This window comes from Hemibagrus wyckioides, linkage group LG07 (genome assembly GCF_019097595.1).
Source record: "Hemibagrus wyckioides isolate EC202008001 linkage group LG07, SWU_Hwy_1.0, whole genome shotgun sequence".
Lineage (NCBI taxonomy): Eukaryota > Metazoa > Chordata > Actinopteri > Siluriformes > Bagridae > Hemibagrus > Hemibagrus wyckioides.
In genome coordinates this window covers 17,104,197-17,123,916 of record NC_080716.1, presented here as the reverse complement: position 1 = coordinate 17,123,916, position 19,720 = coordinate 17,104,197, and the positions used below count along the sequence as shown (strand labels likewise).

Here is a 19,720-nt window from a genome sequence, read left to right as displayed (position 1 = left end):
TGAGTAGAAGTTAAAATGTTTTTTTTATTTTAATTTGCGGTGTCCAAGAAACGATCTATTCATTTAAATGTACGGAATGTATTTCCTCACCGTTATTAAATCTGATCATATTTGGAACAGACGCTGCGTGTAAAGTTTAATCTATCTTTATAAACACCACATTACATCAGATCCAGACCTCTTTAACACAAGCTTCACTTCAGCCCAAGCTCAATATAAAACCATAAAATTGTATAATCAGGTTTGATAAGTCAGCAGCCAGCTGTCATTACAGACCGACAGTTAGTCTACTGTGAAGGGATGTAAAGTGGCCTCATAAACTATATCTGCAGTTATTTATCTTCAGTCCCAGTGCCTTCTGTACACAAGTACTTACATGCACAAATGCAAAACTTCCCAGGATATCATGCATATCACAAGAGTTTCGAAACACACATGCACAGACACAACACACACATACAGGTACTGGTCCTGTGTAGATTCCAGATGAGTTTCTCAAAGGTGTTATTTTTGGCACATTAACGGATGTATACTGGGAACAGCACCAATAGGTGTGTAGGTGTGTGTGTGTGTGTGTATGTGTGTGTAGGTGTGTGTATGTGCGTGTAGGTGTGTGTGTCTGTGTGTGTAGATTTAATGCACAATAACCAGTTGAGCTACCAGGTAATCAGTTATCTGTCTGTATCAGCTGAGCTCTCTCTCTCTTTATCTCTCTTTCTCCCTTTCTTAGGAAATTTCATTTTCTCTTTTGCTCTCTGTCATGTTTACTTCAAGTGATAAGGTATAACAACAATTTCAGACATTAACGGATTGAATGGATTGCTTGTATGATTATTTTTTCAATAACACTGGAGAATGATTTTTAAAGAATGATGACAAACGTGCATTATTGTTACAACATTAATACATTAATACATAAAAGTTACATTTTTTACATGAATTATATCTCATGTTTAGAGAGTAGAGATCTGTTCCCCTTCACACAAGCACATGCTCTGTTTGCTTTATGTGGAGCTCTACAAATAAATCAGAAACACATGCACATCACATCACCATAAACTTGTCTCCCTGAGCCACAAGAAGTGTCTGAACTTTTCATCCTAATCTCATCTTTTAGTGAGGTTTTTTGAGATGTAGGTTAGGTGGGAAATTTGCTGAATATTTGGCAACCCTGCCTGCATGCTTTGTGTTTAAACTTGCATGAAAGTAAAAACCTGTAGAAACACACACCTAGTCTCAACATGAAGCTTTCTGGTATACTTTAAATAAAACTCTCTTATTAATCTGTGTATTTGTATTTGTGCAGCAAATATTATCAATAATAATAATAATAATAACAATAATAATAGTGGTTTTGTATTCAGTTATATCACTACTCTGTGTCCACAACACAGCTATTAAAAAACAAAAATTTGAACCTAATTATTATACAAGCTGTTGTTTTAATGATTAATATTACTATATTAATAACCTGATCTTAAATATCTGTCAGCTGTGCTCTGCTGTTTTCAGCGAATAAGATGATCATCTATATATTTTTTTTTTCCACCCAGACAGCTGAGTCTTGCTCCAGATCTGAATTGTGTATTTTTGTACATTAGCTGTTAGTGTTTAAATGTTGATTTTCTACTAAAGGAAGAGTGCTTTTAAAGCTATTCAGGTTTCGTTGGAACGCTGACACACACATACACATGCACACTCTGGAATTTGCTGTGGTATGAAAGATGACACCATGTCCCACTGGCTGCAGAAGAGGGAAATGCTTCAATCTCCCACGAGGCCACCTCTTAAAGTCGATTCCAGTGGAGACGATCGCTACGAGAACCTTCTATATATATGGAAAACACACACGCGCGCACACACACACACACACAGCACTTCACAAGCTTCAAGCTTAGTATATCCGAAGCATATCATCAAAGGAATTCATGCATTCTCTGTCTCTCACTCACACATACACACACATTCACAAACTTACAAACTCACACACACACACTCATACATGCACTCACTCACACACACACACACTAACACACACATACACTAATACATACTCACACTAACACATACTCACAATCACAAACTAACATATACACACACACACATACACGCTCATACAGACACACTCATACAGACACACTAACACACACAAACTAACACACACAAACTAACACACACTCATACATACTGACATGCACGGGTATAGGTGACAGGTGTCTTGCAGCTGCCATGCCCAGTAACTATGCATGGAAACACTGAAGAAAAACTTATCACACACACCACAGACAGACAGACACACACACCATATTTTGCAGGACATACACAGTCAAACTAATACCAAAGGGTTGGGCGGGGCAGCAGTAAGACCTTGCCAGAGAGTAAAATCCTACAACACAAAACCACAGATCTTTTGTTGAGTGTCATTTTTCAGGGGCCCGATGATGTCACACCAACCTACAGAACAGCACGCAGAACCCAATAACACCAGTTTCTGAATAACGACACACCTGCTGATCCAGACTCCAGTGTTAGAGTTTGTTAAGTTCTAGATCCCACCATGTCTGCTTGTATGTAAGAGTGTGTGTGTGTGGTTTTGTTATGTAGCATTCCTGAGTAATTACACTCAATCAAACTCTTGGGTTTAGATGGTGATCAGGCTGTGTTTTTCAGCGTGTTTTTCTGGTACATACAGTGTACACTTGCATCTGGTTGGCAGACGGAAGCTCAGTTCTGTATCAGCACCATACTTCTAATTGATTAATGTGAATGTATTTGTTTTTGATTATAAACTCAATTAGACCCAGGATGTATCTGGCATTATTTAGGCACTTCCAGACTGAGGCTTTAAGCAGTGACGTGAATGTTGAGCTTAGCTGAGGAGTAGAGATTGAAGGATGGGGCTTTTCCCCTTTAACCCTTAAGTGCATAACTTTGGTTGACCTGTGACCTCATTTTCTTCATCTACACTGATAAATACAATGTTTATATGCTAGCACTATATAGTTATTGTTTGATTATTTATGTCTTTGTTTATCTAATTATGTCTTCATTGTTGTTATCATTGCTACTGTTCTTCTTTCTATTATTATTATTATTATCATTATTTATATTATTATTATGTTGTTGTTGTTAACAATTTTAACAATTCACAGTATTTCTCCTCTCCATCACAGTCTTCTGAGCACAGAGCATCTCTTCCTCGCTGTATCACGCTCTCTCGTCTATCGTTTTTACTCCTTGTTTTTCCCTCACTTCCGTTCTTTCATACATTAAATGTCACTTATTTGTTCTCTCCATTTACTTACTTTCTCATCTTCTTTCCATCCCTTCAGCTCTTTCATCTCATTGTGCTTTGCATTCAAAGTCCTCGAAATTCTTAAAATGCATAACCCCTTTTTTTTTTTTTGCACTGAACACATAACATGACAAAATTGTTAAATTAAAAGTTAGCTAAATCAATTTGGGTCACTACTGACCTGCAGTGCACATGGATACTTGACAAAACACCCGTACATTCAAGTACAGGTTTAGACTAGACTTTTAGTCTATAACTGCATGTATGTAGGAGTATAAATGTGCACAGTGCAATGTAATACCAACCTACACAGCAGGGGCAGTAGAGCACAAAGGGAGGCAGTGTCTTTCATAAACTAGAGCTGGGACTCAAATTACATACTTATGGTTAATTCTAGATATTAATTTTTCACACATATTTAAATATTAGGGTGGTGTATGAATTGTAAAAACCTCTCATGTAGACTAGGCCATTAGATTTGTCAGTACATGTGGATGGATGCAGCTCATGACAACAATCAAGATAACAGCGGAAAGTTTTAAAGACAAACTAACACACAGTGTTGGTGTGTTTAACGTCTCCAGTGACAAATATGGCATGACCACTTGATGGATGAAGTTTGACAGACAATTCAATGCTCAGGATTAAAATAATAATGATCATAATAAATAATAAATGCAGGCGAATCTATGAGCAATGCTGATATTGCCACAAATCCATGCGTAGTCAAGAGTCAAATAAAAACCAGGCCAAAAGGTTAGTTGAGTGACAGAACTGAACTCATGAGCGTTAGCTGAACATGCATAACAGGGCCGCCTGACCTCCACGCTCTCGTTGACTTCGATGCCACCATCGTTGTCATCGTCCAGCTGCTTGTGGATGTGTCGCAGTGCCTCAAGGCTGAAGCGATCATCTTCATTCATGCAGGGCGGGATCACGGTCAGGCACGGATCTGCACAAACACAGACAGGGCGTGTCACAACAACAGAAAACAATAAGGTTAATTGCTCTGTTTCCTATTTATAAGCCGACACGCGAACGTCTATCGTTAGAACAACAGGATAAAGAAATTTTAGAAAGATAATGGAGGAAGCAAACAAAAATGATTTCAAGCTGCAGCATTTCAAATGGTCCTGTTTTTTTGTTTTTTTAAGAATAATTATAGCAGGAAAAATTTTAACAAAAATATATTGCAACGCATTTGTTTTGAAATGCATTACGTCCATACTTAAATTCTACTATGAGTTTCAACTTTTTGTAGCCAGGGACCCTTATAACTGTTGAACAAATTCTATGAACCTCATATGCACATGTTTATTTATGAAGGTAACCTGATCTGAAGCTCCTTGTATAAGTGTGTACAATAATAATCAGACTATTTATTGAAGCTGCAGATTTTGTATTCCTGAACTTTCCACTGAGTGAACACTCCAAGTTGACGTTTATAAACCTACCTGTTTTAGATTTAATGAGGTTTAATTTAATCTTTAAGTGACTGGTCAAACTTCAGTAATAATAATAAGAATATATATATAATAAAATAATAATATAATTGATAATTGTGATTGTCATTTTAAACAACAAAAAATAATAATAATAATAATAATAATAATAATAATAATACAAGGCTGCATGATTATGACAGCATAAATTTTTCACAGAATGCTGAATGTACTGTATGTGTGAGTGTGTGTTTGATGTAGGATCTGTTTGCAGCAGTGCACTTTCCCAAGTCTCCGCACACTTCTTGCGTTACACACTGTTGATGTGGCGAATGGTGCTGTGATGTGATTGGATAATAAGGGAGGTTGTGCAGAAGTTTGCTCAACTAGATTAACAAACAAGTTCTCACAAAAAGGAAAGCAAAAGGGGCCATTTAAATGCACTCAAATCAATCAATCAATCACACATCGACAGTACATTCGAGTGAAATGAAATAGTTTTGTATCAAACGGAGAAGCCCAGCGAGGTCTGTGAAGAGAGCAGGTGAATTTCGCCTGCATAAACATCTCCTTTGTTTTGCATGGTGCCTTGCATGTGTTTCCCTCTGCTTACATAACACCATTTGCATAGCAGAAGTCCCTCGCCACACTCATTTGCATGGGATACTATTTACATAACAATCACCCACCTGGGCTGAGAGATGTTTTGAACACAATGTAATGCTGTGAATTTTAAAGTTATAATATGGGTATACATGTGTATAAAATCTTCACTTGCTAAACGGTGTCTTGATTGTACACAATTGTACACTGTCGACTGTATAAATTAGAAAATTATATGTTTACGTGTGATCTTGTGCCAAGCATGGCATCGATGTTGGTGCCAGGGAGGTTCGGTTTTCAGAAGCTGCTGGTTCAGGAGTTTATGCAAACAAAAAACATCTAATAGGTGGCAGAAAGAGGTCAGAGGAGAATAGCTAGACTAGTATGAACTGATAGGAAGGCTACAGTAACACCTGTTACAAAATACTGAGCTGAAAATCATCACAGAATGCATGAAACCAAGCAGGAAACAACACAGGATTCTTCTCCTGTCAGCCAAGAAAAGGAAGCCGAGTGGTCTGGTCTAATGAATCTCAATTTCTACTAAAGGGTAGAGTCAGAATTTGGCATCAACTTCATGAATCCATGGACCCAATCTACCTCAGTTAACAGTTCAGGGTGATAGTGGTGGTGTAATGGTGTAGGGAATGCTTTCTTGGCACACACTGGGACCCTAAATACCAATCAAGCATTTTAGTACAATGAGTTCAGTGTACTTTAGCGATCTCCCAAGATCTGAATCCATATGAGCATGTTTAGTAGAACAAGAGGTTTGCAGCAGGACAAATCAGCAGCAATAATGTGATGCAGCCATGGAGCAGAATATTAAGAAATGGCTCTTCTACCATCTATGGCATGGGGCATACACCTTTATCCAGAGCATCTTATATTTATCTCATTTGCACAGTTAAAGGCCTGTTTCAGGGCCCAGCAGTTGCAGACAGGTGGTCCTTGAATTTGAACTCACGACCATCCAATCAGCAGTCCAATACCTTGACCACTGCACTACCACTACCCAAAAAAGAAATGGGGTCCTATACAGTATTAGTATTAGTATGGTGCTCATTTATTCATTTATTTACTTTCTTTTTAAAGCCCAGTGGATGTAAGGTTTGTGGACACCTGTCCATCACACCCATATGTGGGCCTTCCCCAAACCGCTGTATTAATTATGAGTTTTACAGTCAGGTGTCCACAAACCTTTGACCAAATAGCATATACACACTTTCATATATCCTTAGCTGATACATAAGTCAGGCATTATAAGTTATAAACTGTTTATATATGCCCTTTAAGTGACTGACTGTATATACAGTCTTAACATGCATTAATCAGAAGTTGTTATACAATGTTTATATACCCCGTAAAAGATTAACAAGTGTAGTACTAAGTGTTATACAGTCTTAATGAACAGTCTTAACAGATCCTTTCACTGACAGATGCTTTCCATTAACTGAATACTGACAGTGAATCTATTTTCAGTCGCACAGGAACCAAAGAGGTTTATGCTCCGTCCAGAGTGTGTGTGTGTGTGTGTGTGTGTGTGTATCTGAGTTAAGTACACAGCGGAGAGACCCACGCAACAGGAAATGACACGCATGGGAAGAGATGTTAAGCAACACCATGTACCAAAAACAGAGAGGGGGGAAAAAGAACAGTGCTAAAAATAGAACAGAGCCTACTATGAATAGAAATGGAAATACATGACAATAACTGGCTGTCAGGATGCGGTTTGTATAAATGCTGAGCAAGCAGACAAAAACACAGGGGCTGTTCTCACAGCCAGGAAGAAAAGCATAATTTAGCGAGTAATTAAACATCTATAGCCTCATGTATATATGCAAAAGGTTATTAGAATGGCATTACACAGCTCTTCATGAAAAGCTTGCTTTCTAAAGGCTGATTCATACTGAAGATATCTTGAAGTGGTTTTTCGACACACTTCAGGAACATGTCTGTGTATGTGGCTCTTCAGACCCAGCTAACTGCTTTACATTTATAGAAGCTGACTCTTTTAACTAAAATCACTTTTCATGTTACAATAACAATAATAAAATATATAAAAATGAATAAAATAAGCACAGAATTATGCAGTTACCAAGAAAAGCATTAACTGTTAGCTTCATTTACTCGACGTTTACTTGGAACCACCAGAAAAGTTCCCAAATTGACCAAACACTTGTTGGATGCTCCTCTTAAATACTATTAAATTTCCATTTTGAAATAAATGTAATGTATACAAGTGCACTAATTAACCTAATCAAACTTCAGTTACCATGTGTGATCCAAAGCTTTGACTGTTAAGTGTAACTATGTAGGAGTATGAGCATGTATAAATGATATAAATGTGTTCAAGACTATTTGTGGATTTACCCAATGGTGGAGAAGTGGTAGTTCAGTGGATAAGCTGTTGGCCTACTGATCAGAAGGTTCAAAACCCTCAACAGCCTGGACATTATAAATATAAATAAATCTAAATAAGTTGCTACTTAAGTTCTACCTTGTCCTAGAGTAACCCTACTCCTACATTACAAACATTTAAACAACATCAGAAATCAAACTGAGAAGAAAGAAGTTGAGTTACTTTATTAGTGGGCTGAAGCTGATAATCTGGATGATAATTACTGCCTGGTAACAGACATGTACCTTCTAATTATCCTGCCAAGAAAGACCAAGGTTTTTCTTCAGAAAAACCTGTTTTGTGCCTGAGAAGCATGGGTTTCAGTATATATCTGTGTCACGGAAAATTCATTGCACAGAGAGAGAGAGAGAGAGAGAGAGAGAGAGAGAGCATGTGATAAACAGACAGAAAGACACAGCTGTACCCAGAATTTATAGATCCATGAGATTACCTAAATAAATTAGGTATAAATTAGGTTTGGATGACTTTATCAGAAAGCCTCTTTTTGGTGTAGTATATCTTTGACTACCACTGACAACTGCATTCATTTATTTTTTTCTTACTCATTTAAAATAGAAAAGCGTTTAAGAGCAGTTATTGAACTCTGAAAATAAACATACAAAATAACCATAAAGGTATTTGGATGTACAAGGGACAGTTGTCTACACTGGAGGAATACAGTAAGAAGTCATTCTAATAGTCACGCTATTATGTTTACTCTGATCCATTATGATCATGTTGGCAATTGAACTATAAATTCTTCCTTCTGAAAAATAAATCCCATTTCAAGGTCATAGAGATTTAAAGATTATCCCCTTATATACACCTGTTTCTTACGGTTCATAAGGAAACTGTTCTCATATATAACAAAAATTTGTTTACAAAATGTGTTATGAACAATTTAGGTTGTTTTTACAATTCTGTCTACTGTTGTATTACATTTAGAAATTGGAAGGATGCAGGCAAGTGGGAGCTCAGTGATTAAGATGTTGGACTGTTGATGGGAAGGTTGATCCCCGGATCACCGAGCTGCCGCTGCAGGGAGACTGAGCAAGTCCCTTAACCCTTAAATGCTCAGCTGTATAAATGAGTTAAACGTCACTCGCTTTGGATAAAGACGTCTCCCAGATGTCGTGAATGTAAATGTGTCTAACTGAAAAAAAGGATGACGTAGAGGAAGAAAATGAGGTCACTAGTGTCCTGGAGTATACATTTAAAGATTAATGTAGAAACACCTGAGTGAGAAATTTTAGACACTGAAACACTAGAGTTGCATTACCAGCTGAGTGAGTGTGGACAGAAACATGTAGGTGCATATATATATACACTATATTGCCAAAAGTATTCGCTCACCCATCCAAATAATCAGAATCAGGTGTTCCAATCACTTCCATGGCCACAGGTGTATAAAATCAAGCACCTAGGCATGCAGACTGTTTTTACAAACATTTGTGAAAGAATGGGTCGCTCTCAGGAGCTCAGTGAATTCCAGCGTGGAACTGTGATAGGATGCCACCTGTGCAACAAATCCAGTCGTGAAATTTCCTCACTCCTAAATATTCCACAGTCAACTGTCAGCTGTATTATAAGAACGTGGAAGTGTTTGGGAACGACAGCAACTCAGCCACGAAGTGGTAGGCCACGTAAACTGACGGAGCGGTGTCAGCGGATGCTGAGGCGCATAGTGTGAAGAGGTCGCCAACTTTCTGCAGAGTCAATCGCTACAGACCTCCAAACTTCATGTGGCCTTCAGATTAGCTCAAGAACAGTGCGCAGAGAGCTTCGTGGAATGGGTTTCCATGGCCGAGCAGCTGCATCCAAGCCATACATCACCAAGTGCAATGCAAAGCGTCGGATGCAGTGGTGTAAAGCACGCCGCCACTGGACTCTAGAGCAGTGGAGACGCGTTCTCTGGAGTGACGAATCGCGCTTCTCCATCTGGCAATCTGATGGACGAGTCTGGGTTTGGCGGTTGCCAGGAGAACGGTACTTGTCTGACTGCATTGTGCCAAGTGTAAAGTTTGGTGGAGGGGGATTATGGTGTGGGGTTGTTTTTCAGGAGCTGGGCTTGGCCCCTTAGTTCCAGTGAAAGGAACTCTGAATGCTTCAGCATACCAAGACATTTTGGACAATTCCATGCTCCCAACTTTGTGGGAACAGTTTGGAGCTGGCCCCTTCCTCTTCCAACATGACTGTGCACCAGTGCACAAAGCAAGGTCCATAAAGACATGGATGACAGAGTCTGGTGTGGATGAACTTGACTGGCCTGCACAGAGTCCTGACCTCAACCTGATAAAACACCTTTGGGATGAATTAGAGCGGAGACTTAGAGCCAGACCTTCTCGTCCAACATCAGTGTGTGACCTCACAAACGCGCTTCTGGAAGAATGGTCAAAAATTCCCATAAACACACTCCTAAACCTTGTGGACAGCCTTCCCAGAAGAGTTGAAGCTGTTATAGCTGCAAAGGGTGGACCGACGTCATATTGAACCCTATGGATTAGGAATGGGATGTCACTTAAGTTCATATGCGAGTCAAGGCAGGTGAGCGAATACTTTTGGCAATATAATGTGTATATATATATTATATATATATATATATATATATATATATATATATATATATATATATATTTATTTATTTTATATATATATATATATATATATATATAGGGTCTCAAACAGAGCTACTTTGTTCTACTCAAAACCAACCTTCTAATGCTAACCTACTAACACTTCTGCCTTGTATTGCTAGGACAGCATTAGCATACATCATGTGTACTTCAGGACAGGGTCAAGTGTCAAGTGTTTAAAAACGAGACACCAGACTCTCTTAACTCAGCATGTTATAAGGTCAGAGGGAAATTGTTATTTATGAAACGTTCACTGTAACGATTACTGAGTGTTCCTGGTGGTTATATGAGAGAGTCGATGATTGTACAACATTCCCAAGGCGGTCGAGTTTATCGTTCTGTTTCACACAATCGTTCATCGGTCAGTGACAATTAATGCAAAGCCCACACCAACACTCAGTCAGTGACTTCCAGTGTGACATGCATTGCGACATGTCCGAGAGGCACGGTGCATATGTAGCATGCCGGCCTTACAGTGCTAACAGAGCTCAGGTTTCACATCTTCTTCTCTTCCTCATCAAGTTCAGCCGCAGGCCTCCAGAGATGCTTCACCATCAGCTCATTTAATCTATATTAAGCGCAATGTAAGGACTGCCTAGGCATTTACTGTTTAATTCAGAGTCTGGCAAAAAGCAGGGTTGTAAGATGACACACTCAGACATTGTGCTATTACATAAAGTGGATTTACTGCCTAAATGTTATAACAGGCTGCTGGATTTGTGTGTGAAAGCTAAACGGAAAACAATTACGCTATACAAATATGTTTCAGCTTTCAGATGGCAGGTTTCATATGACAAAGCTCCAAAAAAAAAAAAAACATTAAAAAATTTTAATCTCCAAAATACTCCTTGCATAATATCTGTCCTGTCTTTTTTCTCTCTGCCTCCAAAAAAGGTGCAGTGCTGGACAACATCATCAGGACTCACTCTAAATCCTCTGTCTGGGGTACAACATAACCAAATGTAAGAAATGACCAAAACTGACTTTAAATCCTGACTGATTCTGTGAGCCATAAGCCCAGACTTCCAGAAAAGGAGAAGCAGCTCGACTGTGTAGAGCAGGAATGTGCGGATCAGAGATGAACATGAGCTGACCGCAGACGAACTCCAAAAAGAGCAGAAAGAGAGAAGAAATAAAGAATGAAAGGAAAACTGTGGCTCAATTAATGTTAAACGTGCCTCAGTACTAAAATGTGAAGACTCTAAATATATTCTGTTACGCAAGGAGTCAGTTGCTATGAACAGTTTAAACACACGCACATACTTTAGAGTAAAGAATCCTAGGAAAAGTTTATTTACATAATTAATTACTGGCAAAAAATCAGCAAGTAATCTGACCTTGCACCACTGACTCATGTTTCCTCACTAGTCATTTCTCTCCCTAACGAACTGATGGCATTCAGCACTAGTGAGATGATGGATCATGACAGTGCAAAACAGTCTCAGCTGTTCTGGGAAGATGCCAGAGTAGAATAGAGTCGGGTCAGTAATCAATAGAAATCTGGATCGATATTTTGCAAACGATCAAATTATTATTTCCGGAGGTTTGTGAAGGCATAACAGCTTCCCTTCTCTCAACTTCATTAGCGCTTCTGTTTCCCAGTTGCCGTCTGTGGTTAGTTCAAAATCTTAACCAAAAGGGTAGACTGTGTATAATTATTTACATATGTACATATTAGCTTCTAACAGGTTTTCAGTTTGGCGAAGAACGCTGTGGTTTATGCAAAAGAAGCAAGGAAACACTGGTACATACATATAGATTTGAATAAGCAATTAACAGAATGTGACAGAGTGTGTCAGTGAGGCTGGAGGAAACAAAAGAAGAACCTCAACTGGAATTCTCATCTATTTCACCTTTCCATCAGTGAAATGCTGAAATGAAATATAGGAACTGGAGCCAGTGGTCAACTGAGTAGATAAAAATTATGTTACACTATAGGCAACAGTGCAAGTGTGTGTGTGTGTGTGTGTGTGTGTGTGTGTGTGTGTGTGTGTGAGAGAGAGAGAGAGCCATTCCATTCAAGTGTGTATTTGGCACCGTCAGCATGTTTTTATGCAGTCATGCTTTCAGAGTTAACAAACTTGTCTTTATACTGAGTGTGTTGTCATAAAGTCACTGGTAATGACAAATTCTTATTCCATTCCTTGTGGTAGCTTTAGTGGTTAAGGTGTTGGATTGGCCAGAATGTTGTGTGTTCAAATCCCAAAAAAGTAAGTCACTCTGGATAAAAGCATTTGTGAAATGTAAATGAAACACTTACTCAGAGTTCAACTTATGTATTTTTTTATTATTATTTATTATGTCTAAAGTGTTCTTCTGGGTGCTGAACTGTCATCTGGCTCACGCCCAAACAAATAAAATAAACCATAAGTCAACTGATTGGACGCATCTGCACATAGTAGACATTTATCTATTTTCCAAATAAAACTGATAATGTCTTTAAAACTCTACAATAAAACTCCACACCAGAATAACTACTAGGTTTAAGCAATATGTATATAGACACATGTTGATCTAGATAGAAATGAACTTCACTGTGTACATATTCCTTTGAACACACCATTCTGTGTAAACTCTAGAGACCACAGGCTAAAGTTCACAGCCTCCTGATCTCTCTCTCTCTCACAGCCTCTCTCTCTATCTCTATCTCACTATCTCTCTCAATCGCTCTCTCTCTCTGCTTCAGAAACTTTAAGTACGAGCTTTCACAGCTTGGATCAATGAACGAATCAATTTCTGAAATACTCAAACCAGTCTGTCTGTCCCCAACACCCAGGCCACGGTTAAAAACACATGGTTAAAGACAAATGTGAACATTAACTAAGGCTCTTGACCTTCAAATGCATGATTTTATGCATTATGTTGCTGCCACATACTTGATTGATGTGATGGGTGAATGGGTATATTCCTATTAAACTGGCCAGTGTGTGTAAATACATAATCAACCTGTTGTTTGTACTTTGGACTTGTAATGTACATTAGTCAGGTTTCTCAATGAATCAGCTCTGCCGTCAGTGCACTCATGGGCTCCGGCTTGCGGCAAAGAAGACAAACCATTTGGGAGATCCGTTTCATCTTCCCATGACACTAGCTGGTATTATGAGGGGGAAAAAACGGTTGCTTTAACAACATGACTATCATAATTACTAATCACAGTTCATCGTAATGAATATTAACTAACATTACAAACAACTACAGATTGTTCGTATTTCCTTATAAAGGGAAAATACGTCCATTACACATAAATACGGTTCTATAACGCTAGCAACGTTTACTGTAATAACTCCGCAGGAAGACTTTTTTAAGATGTTATTGTCCAGGCCTTGTGTTTCCTCAAGTGGTTCCACCATGACAGGAAATAGGATGTCTCTCTGCTTGGTCTAAGTAAACAAGGCCACTCTGGTTATGACACAAATCACTGTGGAAGCATCAGAATGACTGCAGGCAACAAAAAAAAGGCCACGACTCTGTGTTAGGAACTGCATTCACGTCTTCCCTTCTCCAAAAATTCGGAAGAAATCAGAATCAGAATCAAGTTTATTGGCCAAGTAGGTTTTTACACACACAAGGAATTTGGTACCGGCTATTGGTGACCCTCAACAGTACAGATATTAAATAACTACAATATCCATTTCATTTACAAACAATGATATACAGAAAATAATGAAATAAAGTCCAGATTATGAGGCAGGGTATAAATGTATATAAAGTGAACTAGTGCATTAGTTGTGCAGCAATAGTGTGTGGGGATGAATTCCTATTTCCGATGAATTCCTAATTCCTATATCATTCCTAATTCCTATATCATTCCATATAATTCCTATATTAAAAGACAAGGTTGTGCTATAGTTTGAACCATGAATTAAAAACTGTGTGATCTGTTTACCTCCCGTAGGACAGTGCATCATTAATCAGTATCACTATTAACATACTAAATATCTAAGTACTAATACTGCTATCAGTAATAGTAACAGTAGTCCACTCCATTTATTGTCCAAAGGGTTTTAGTTGCTAAGATAACAACCACTAAAATGATTTCAACACTTTGGGAGAGATATTTGGACAGCAAATAATGCTGTGTCTAATGGACAGGCCTGCTTCTTTAAAAGAGCTGCCTCATTACTATCATATACCTCGGAAAACTTCAACTCCAAGCCTTTCATCGCCATGGGTAAAGGTTTCTGTAGTTATTAATTCAAATAATGACTTAGTATATGAGCTTGGTGTCTCCAGTCTTTCTACAAGCTGTGTGCAAACCTGCTTCAACAAGGTTTGATTAAATTCTTGAAAAAGTAATGAAGGTCATGACACTCTTTTTAATAAACAAAAACAGCCTAAAAGATGAACCTGACAAAAAAAGGAGCACATATGAATGATTCAAGCACTGCTTCATAGAATGATGATGGGAGGGTTGCAGCTCTGTTGTTGTTGGAGGGACAGGAGGGTCTTAAAAAAAAAAAAATCACAGAGTGCAGAAGAACTGCTGACAGCTGTAGCATTGCATGCTTGCCTCACCCCGCAAGGTCCCATGAAGCAGCCCTCATTAACACAAGCTGCATAGCCAGCCATTTAGAACCGTGAGAACAGTACTCTAAATACCGACACACTCATGAGACTCATAGAGCACACCTCCAGACAACAGGAGCCTGGATGGTATGTACTCTATGATAATAACTGCAATGAAGATACCACAGTCTCTGAGAAATGTTCAAACAAGATCTACTGCAGTCTCATAAACACGTGTCTTCACACTTCTGCCGGAACTGAACTTCCTGTGTAAGAGCTCTGACGTCCTTGCAGTCAGGAAGCACTTCCTGTGTGGTGTGCCACATGGCCATCTATAATCTGATTTTGATTACTAGAAGATCCTAGGAATACCAATAGGGACAGATTTGCATTGTAGGAAGTACATCAGATTAGTATAACGATGGCTCCACTGAGCTGAGATCAGCGTCTGATCACCTCAGAGGATATGAAATAAAAAATCTTAGCGCGTATCCATGTAGTCTCAATGTCCTACTATAATGAATTTGACAGCATCATACGAGGGAGCACACGGAGGTCATCTTTTCATAGGTACACAAGTGGAACAAAGGCTACTGTTAAATCCTTTCAGAGCACACCTGTCTCTCTACAGCTTAGCGATGATTTATTGTATAGAATCGAGACGCACACTTCACCTAGAAGCCTAGTTACTATTACAAATGACCTTAACGTGTCTCATTTACCGAAAGCAACGCTGTGTCCCTGAATTCCAGTTAATGGACATATGGATTTCTGGCTGTTGGCAAAAAATATTGGAGCGCTAGAAAATACTGGATTTTCAACCTTGTTTTGGTATCGATTTTTTTTTTTTAACAAAAATACTAAGATTGCAATGTTATAATTCAAAAAGCCGTCTAAAACGCAGACCATCACTTTGGATGTGTAAAGCTTTTGTTTCTACAGACAGGATGATATAATGATATTTTATAGGGGCATAGTTATTTATTGAATATTCCAACCACAACATCGTGTCGCATGTGAACTATAAACTAAGGTTGACACAATATAATGGTCAATTTCTTCAAGCGGCAGTACTGAGTGGTCCTTTATTTCTTCTAAGTTAGTACCTAGGCAAAGTTATACACTACATTCTCTTCTTTGAGCACAGCCATTATTTTGCGACTGCTAAGAATCAGTAATACGGCAGGTAACAGCACAACATGGGAAAAATCAGAGACGCCTATCTATACTGGACTCAAATAATGGTTGACGTCTCAATACAACCACGTGTTTCAGCCTACATAACCAGTGTGGAAAGTGTGGTGCAGCCGCATCCCTCTAACTGAATGCACATCCCTTCATCAGCTAGGGTTTAAGTAGAATCATTTAACAAATCTTTTAAAATGGCAGAGATATATAATATTCTAGCTACAACAATCTAAATAGAAAGGGATTATTTGATATCTAACTAGTCTGCTAATTACATCTCTGTCGCTGTGGTAGTTTGAACAGATATTTAACAGTTTTTCTGGCTCCAAGAAGTCTGGTTTGTTAACAAATCTAGCATCCTACATGCCAGCCAGTTGATGTGCTGCAATGAAAGGGCTACTCTTACAATATTATATTATACATCTTATATTATCTTGTTGATTTTTCTATAGGATTTTTTTTGGAAGTTGAATATGCTGAGTCACGGAGTCTGCCTTTAAATCTAATAAAGCGTGGTGGAAGGAGAAAACAGCAGCTTTTTATTTATCCATGTTTCTACTTGCTTATTCATTTTAGTTCTTATATTAAAAATGTCAGAGACGGTCTGACACACTCATGAGTAATAAATAATAAAATAACAAGATAGCACTTGTAAAATATCCAAATCACCTTATCTGCCCATGAAACTAATCCCATCTAAATAGGGCTAAATTCTACATGATCTGCGGTTTATGTAACTTCTGGAAACATTCAGGCTCTTTCCCTAAAACAGGTTACCTGCCCTGACCCTGAGCGTGAACTTGGTTATGCAAACTTGCTGTAACCTCTGGTTGAGGTAAAAGTACTTTTGCATTTTGCATTCATTGCCATGGTGCTCCTGCCTGTATCACTTTCCCCAGCCAAAAGAGACTCTAGAGGAAAAGCGAAAAGGATGAGTCACACAATTACGCCAGGCATGTGATGCAGAGGGAAAAGCTTTCCGATTCCTTTACTGTGCAGGCTGAGAATCCAACACCAGCCTTAACTCAGCGTAATATACCATATATTTTCCTCTCTGACTGCTTCGGTGGGTTTTGCAGTGATTAGCCTGACTCTCCTTCTCCTCTCTCTCTTTAGATATGCATGCCCCCTAAGAGCAGTGTGCAATGCCTTGCAATGTGAGAAGCACTGGGCAAGAAGGAGAAATCCAAACCAGTCAGCTCTCCCTCTCTCTCTGTCTGGGACTTTCCCCTCATTGAGAAATAAAATGGTACAGCTATTTGTTACATCCAAACCACCCCTCCATCTCTCTCTCTCTCCCCCTCTCTCTCACGTGAGAAAGCCACTTTAGGTTTTTTATTTTAGCAGTCATAGAGACAAGATCTCTCTCCTCAGACATAGTGTCCTCATATTAACTGCTGTACATACCTCATCTTACCTCGGTGTATAAAATTGCGTTTCATTACCTGCCTGAGAACATTACACTCTTAAAGCAGCTGTTTGAGTGTTCTTGGGATAGATGTTCCGTTCTAACTTCCTAAATGGGTGCTGCTTGGAGCTTTAAGTGTTTCCCTTGAGTCCCAGATAAAATAACTCGAATCAGACGAAGCAGAAGATGATTTTTGGATTTTTAGGTGTCTCGAGAGAACACCAGCTCGATTTAGTGGAGCTTTACTAATAACAAGACACCTCTGAGTTCTCACTAACCGAGAAGCAGAAGTAAACAGGAAGAGGCAACAAGTGAAGTGTCTTTCTGAAGTCTGAACATTTGACAGTGCTCACTTTGATAACTACACGCAGTTTATTTACTTCCACCATAGCTACTGAATGATGCACTTTGACTTGAATAAGCTGGCTGTTTATTTATAAAGATAACGCACATGTACCTTGTATGCACAACGTATGAAGTAAATACATATGTTAGCGAGATAAAAAGGCTACATCCCATGGCATGTTGTATGTGTGTGTCCTGCTGAAGGGCATGAAAGCGTTGGTCCACAGCTGAATAAATACATAGTGTGCATTCCTCTTTAGCGGGTCTTAACACTTGTAATGCCCTTCCTCTTTTAGCTCTGTCCTGGTCACTACCGGAAGTCAGTGCTGTGCCACAAAATCACACTACACTACAGCCTTTACTCTAACCTCAGAATTTAGCAACAAACACACATGGCTTAAAATACAGCGTACACTGCAATGTCTACCAACAAGTGCTGAGCTCATTAACCACACGGATTTTCTGCCTGACTGTACTTTTTATAGTAACTGATGTACTAATGTCAATTTTGCTTTTCATTGGATGATGCTCTAAAAAGCTGTAATCAACCCCATGATAAATATGAATGGCTTTTTACTTGCAGATGAAGCAACATATAAGGACAAGATCAACACCTGGCATGCCTCAGAGCACAAGTAAGGGTTACTGTTCTGTTCATAGGTCAAACACATGGCCGTAAGTCAGCATACGTTTACATGGTGTGTGACTCAAGTAACCATTTGCAGGACTTGTGGCGATTCCGGGACACTGGGATTATGCTCCATTTCCCTTTTAGAGATGCTCTAATAAAGGAAGGTGATGGGGATAAGACAGAAGTGAGAATCAATATTTGGTATTTATGTCGATGCAGAAGTTCACTATAAGCAGACAAACCAGACTGACTTATATATTCAATCACTGCTGTATTTAGCAAAAAAAAGAAGTGGCCAGAATGGAACTTCTGTTCAGATAAGAATCCAGAAATAATTAACAGAAATTCTATCACTGAAATAACTATAGGTGTCATTATACTACCTATATCTGAACAAAAAAACAGTCTGATTTTTCCCATCGGAATAATATCGTATTTAACCCGTCACACTCCCAGTTTGATATTTATGTTATTGTTATTAGGAAAAGTTTAGTGAGAAATAAAAGTATGGACACACTGATGGATCCTTTCTAGTTAATGAGGGTAACAATGATGACTGAACAATGATATAAATTAGGGATGGGTGATGTAGGAAAAGTATAGGAAAAGGCATTTCTATGACATGTGATATGTACTGTATCACCATATATAGGTTTCCTCAGCAAAAACGGTAGCTTTTTACTGCTATACTTTTTACTGTGTTAGTACCAACATCCACTTTAATAGGAACACCTGCTCAGTTAAACAAATCATTGGATCATGCGGCAGCAGCAAAATGCATAAAATCATACAGTCTTTTCTGACAGGAGTGTCCATCCATCTCAAGGTGCAATGTTTTGTGCATGCTGAGATGCTTTTCTGCTCACCACGGCAACATCAACATCTGTGCAAACTCTACAGACTGTTGTGTGTGGAAATCCCAAGATCTGCATTGAAATACTGATGTTTAATGTGAACATTATCAGAAGCTCTTGACCTGTATCGGCATGACACTGCATCACTGCCAAATAATCGGAAGATTAGATAACTGCGTGAATGCGCAGGTGTTCCTATTAAAGCGGACAGTGTGTATTTTTAGTTAGTATTTTAACTACAAATTATAAAAACAAAAATAAAAATATGTAACCCTGATGTTTAAAAAAATTTTTTTAATTTTTTTTAAAGAGTAAAGAACAAGATTTTAACATCAACAGCTTAATTTGGTTAAACCTGGTTTAATTTGCAATATTGAAATTGTAAATTTATGATCGAAACCTGATTGATTTCAT

The 19,720-nt window shown here is 38.5% G+C and overlaps 1 protein-coding gene across 1 annotated transcript in view; it reads right to left on the bottom strand.

Annotated features, from left to right (window-relative positions):
* Positions 1–19,720, bottom strand: part of stim2b (stromal interaction molecule 2b) — a 46,163-nt gene that overhangs the window by 15,036 nt on the left and 11,407 nt on the right. Inside the window, exon 2 of the mRNA XM_058395732.1 lies at positions 4,117–4,247. Coding sequence (XP_058251715.1) covers positions 4,117–4,247 — 131 coding nt within the window. The remainder of the gene's footprint in view (positions 1–4,116; positions 4,248–19,720) is intronic.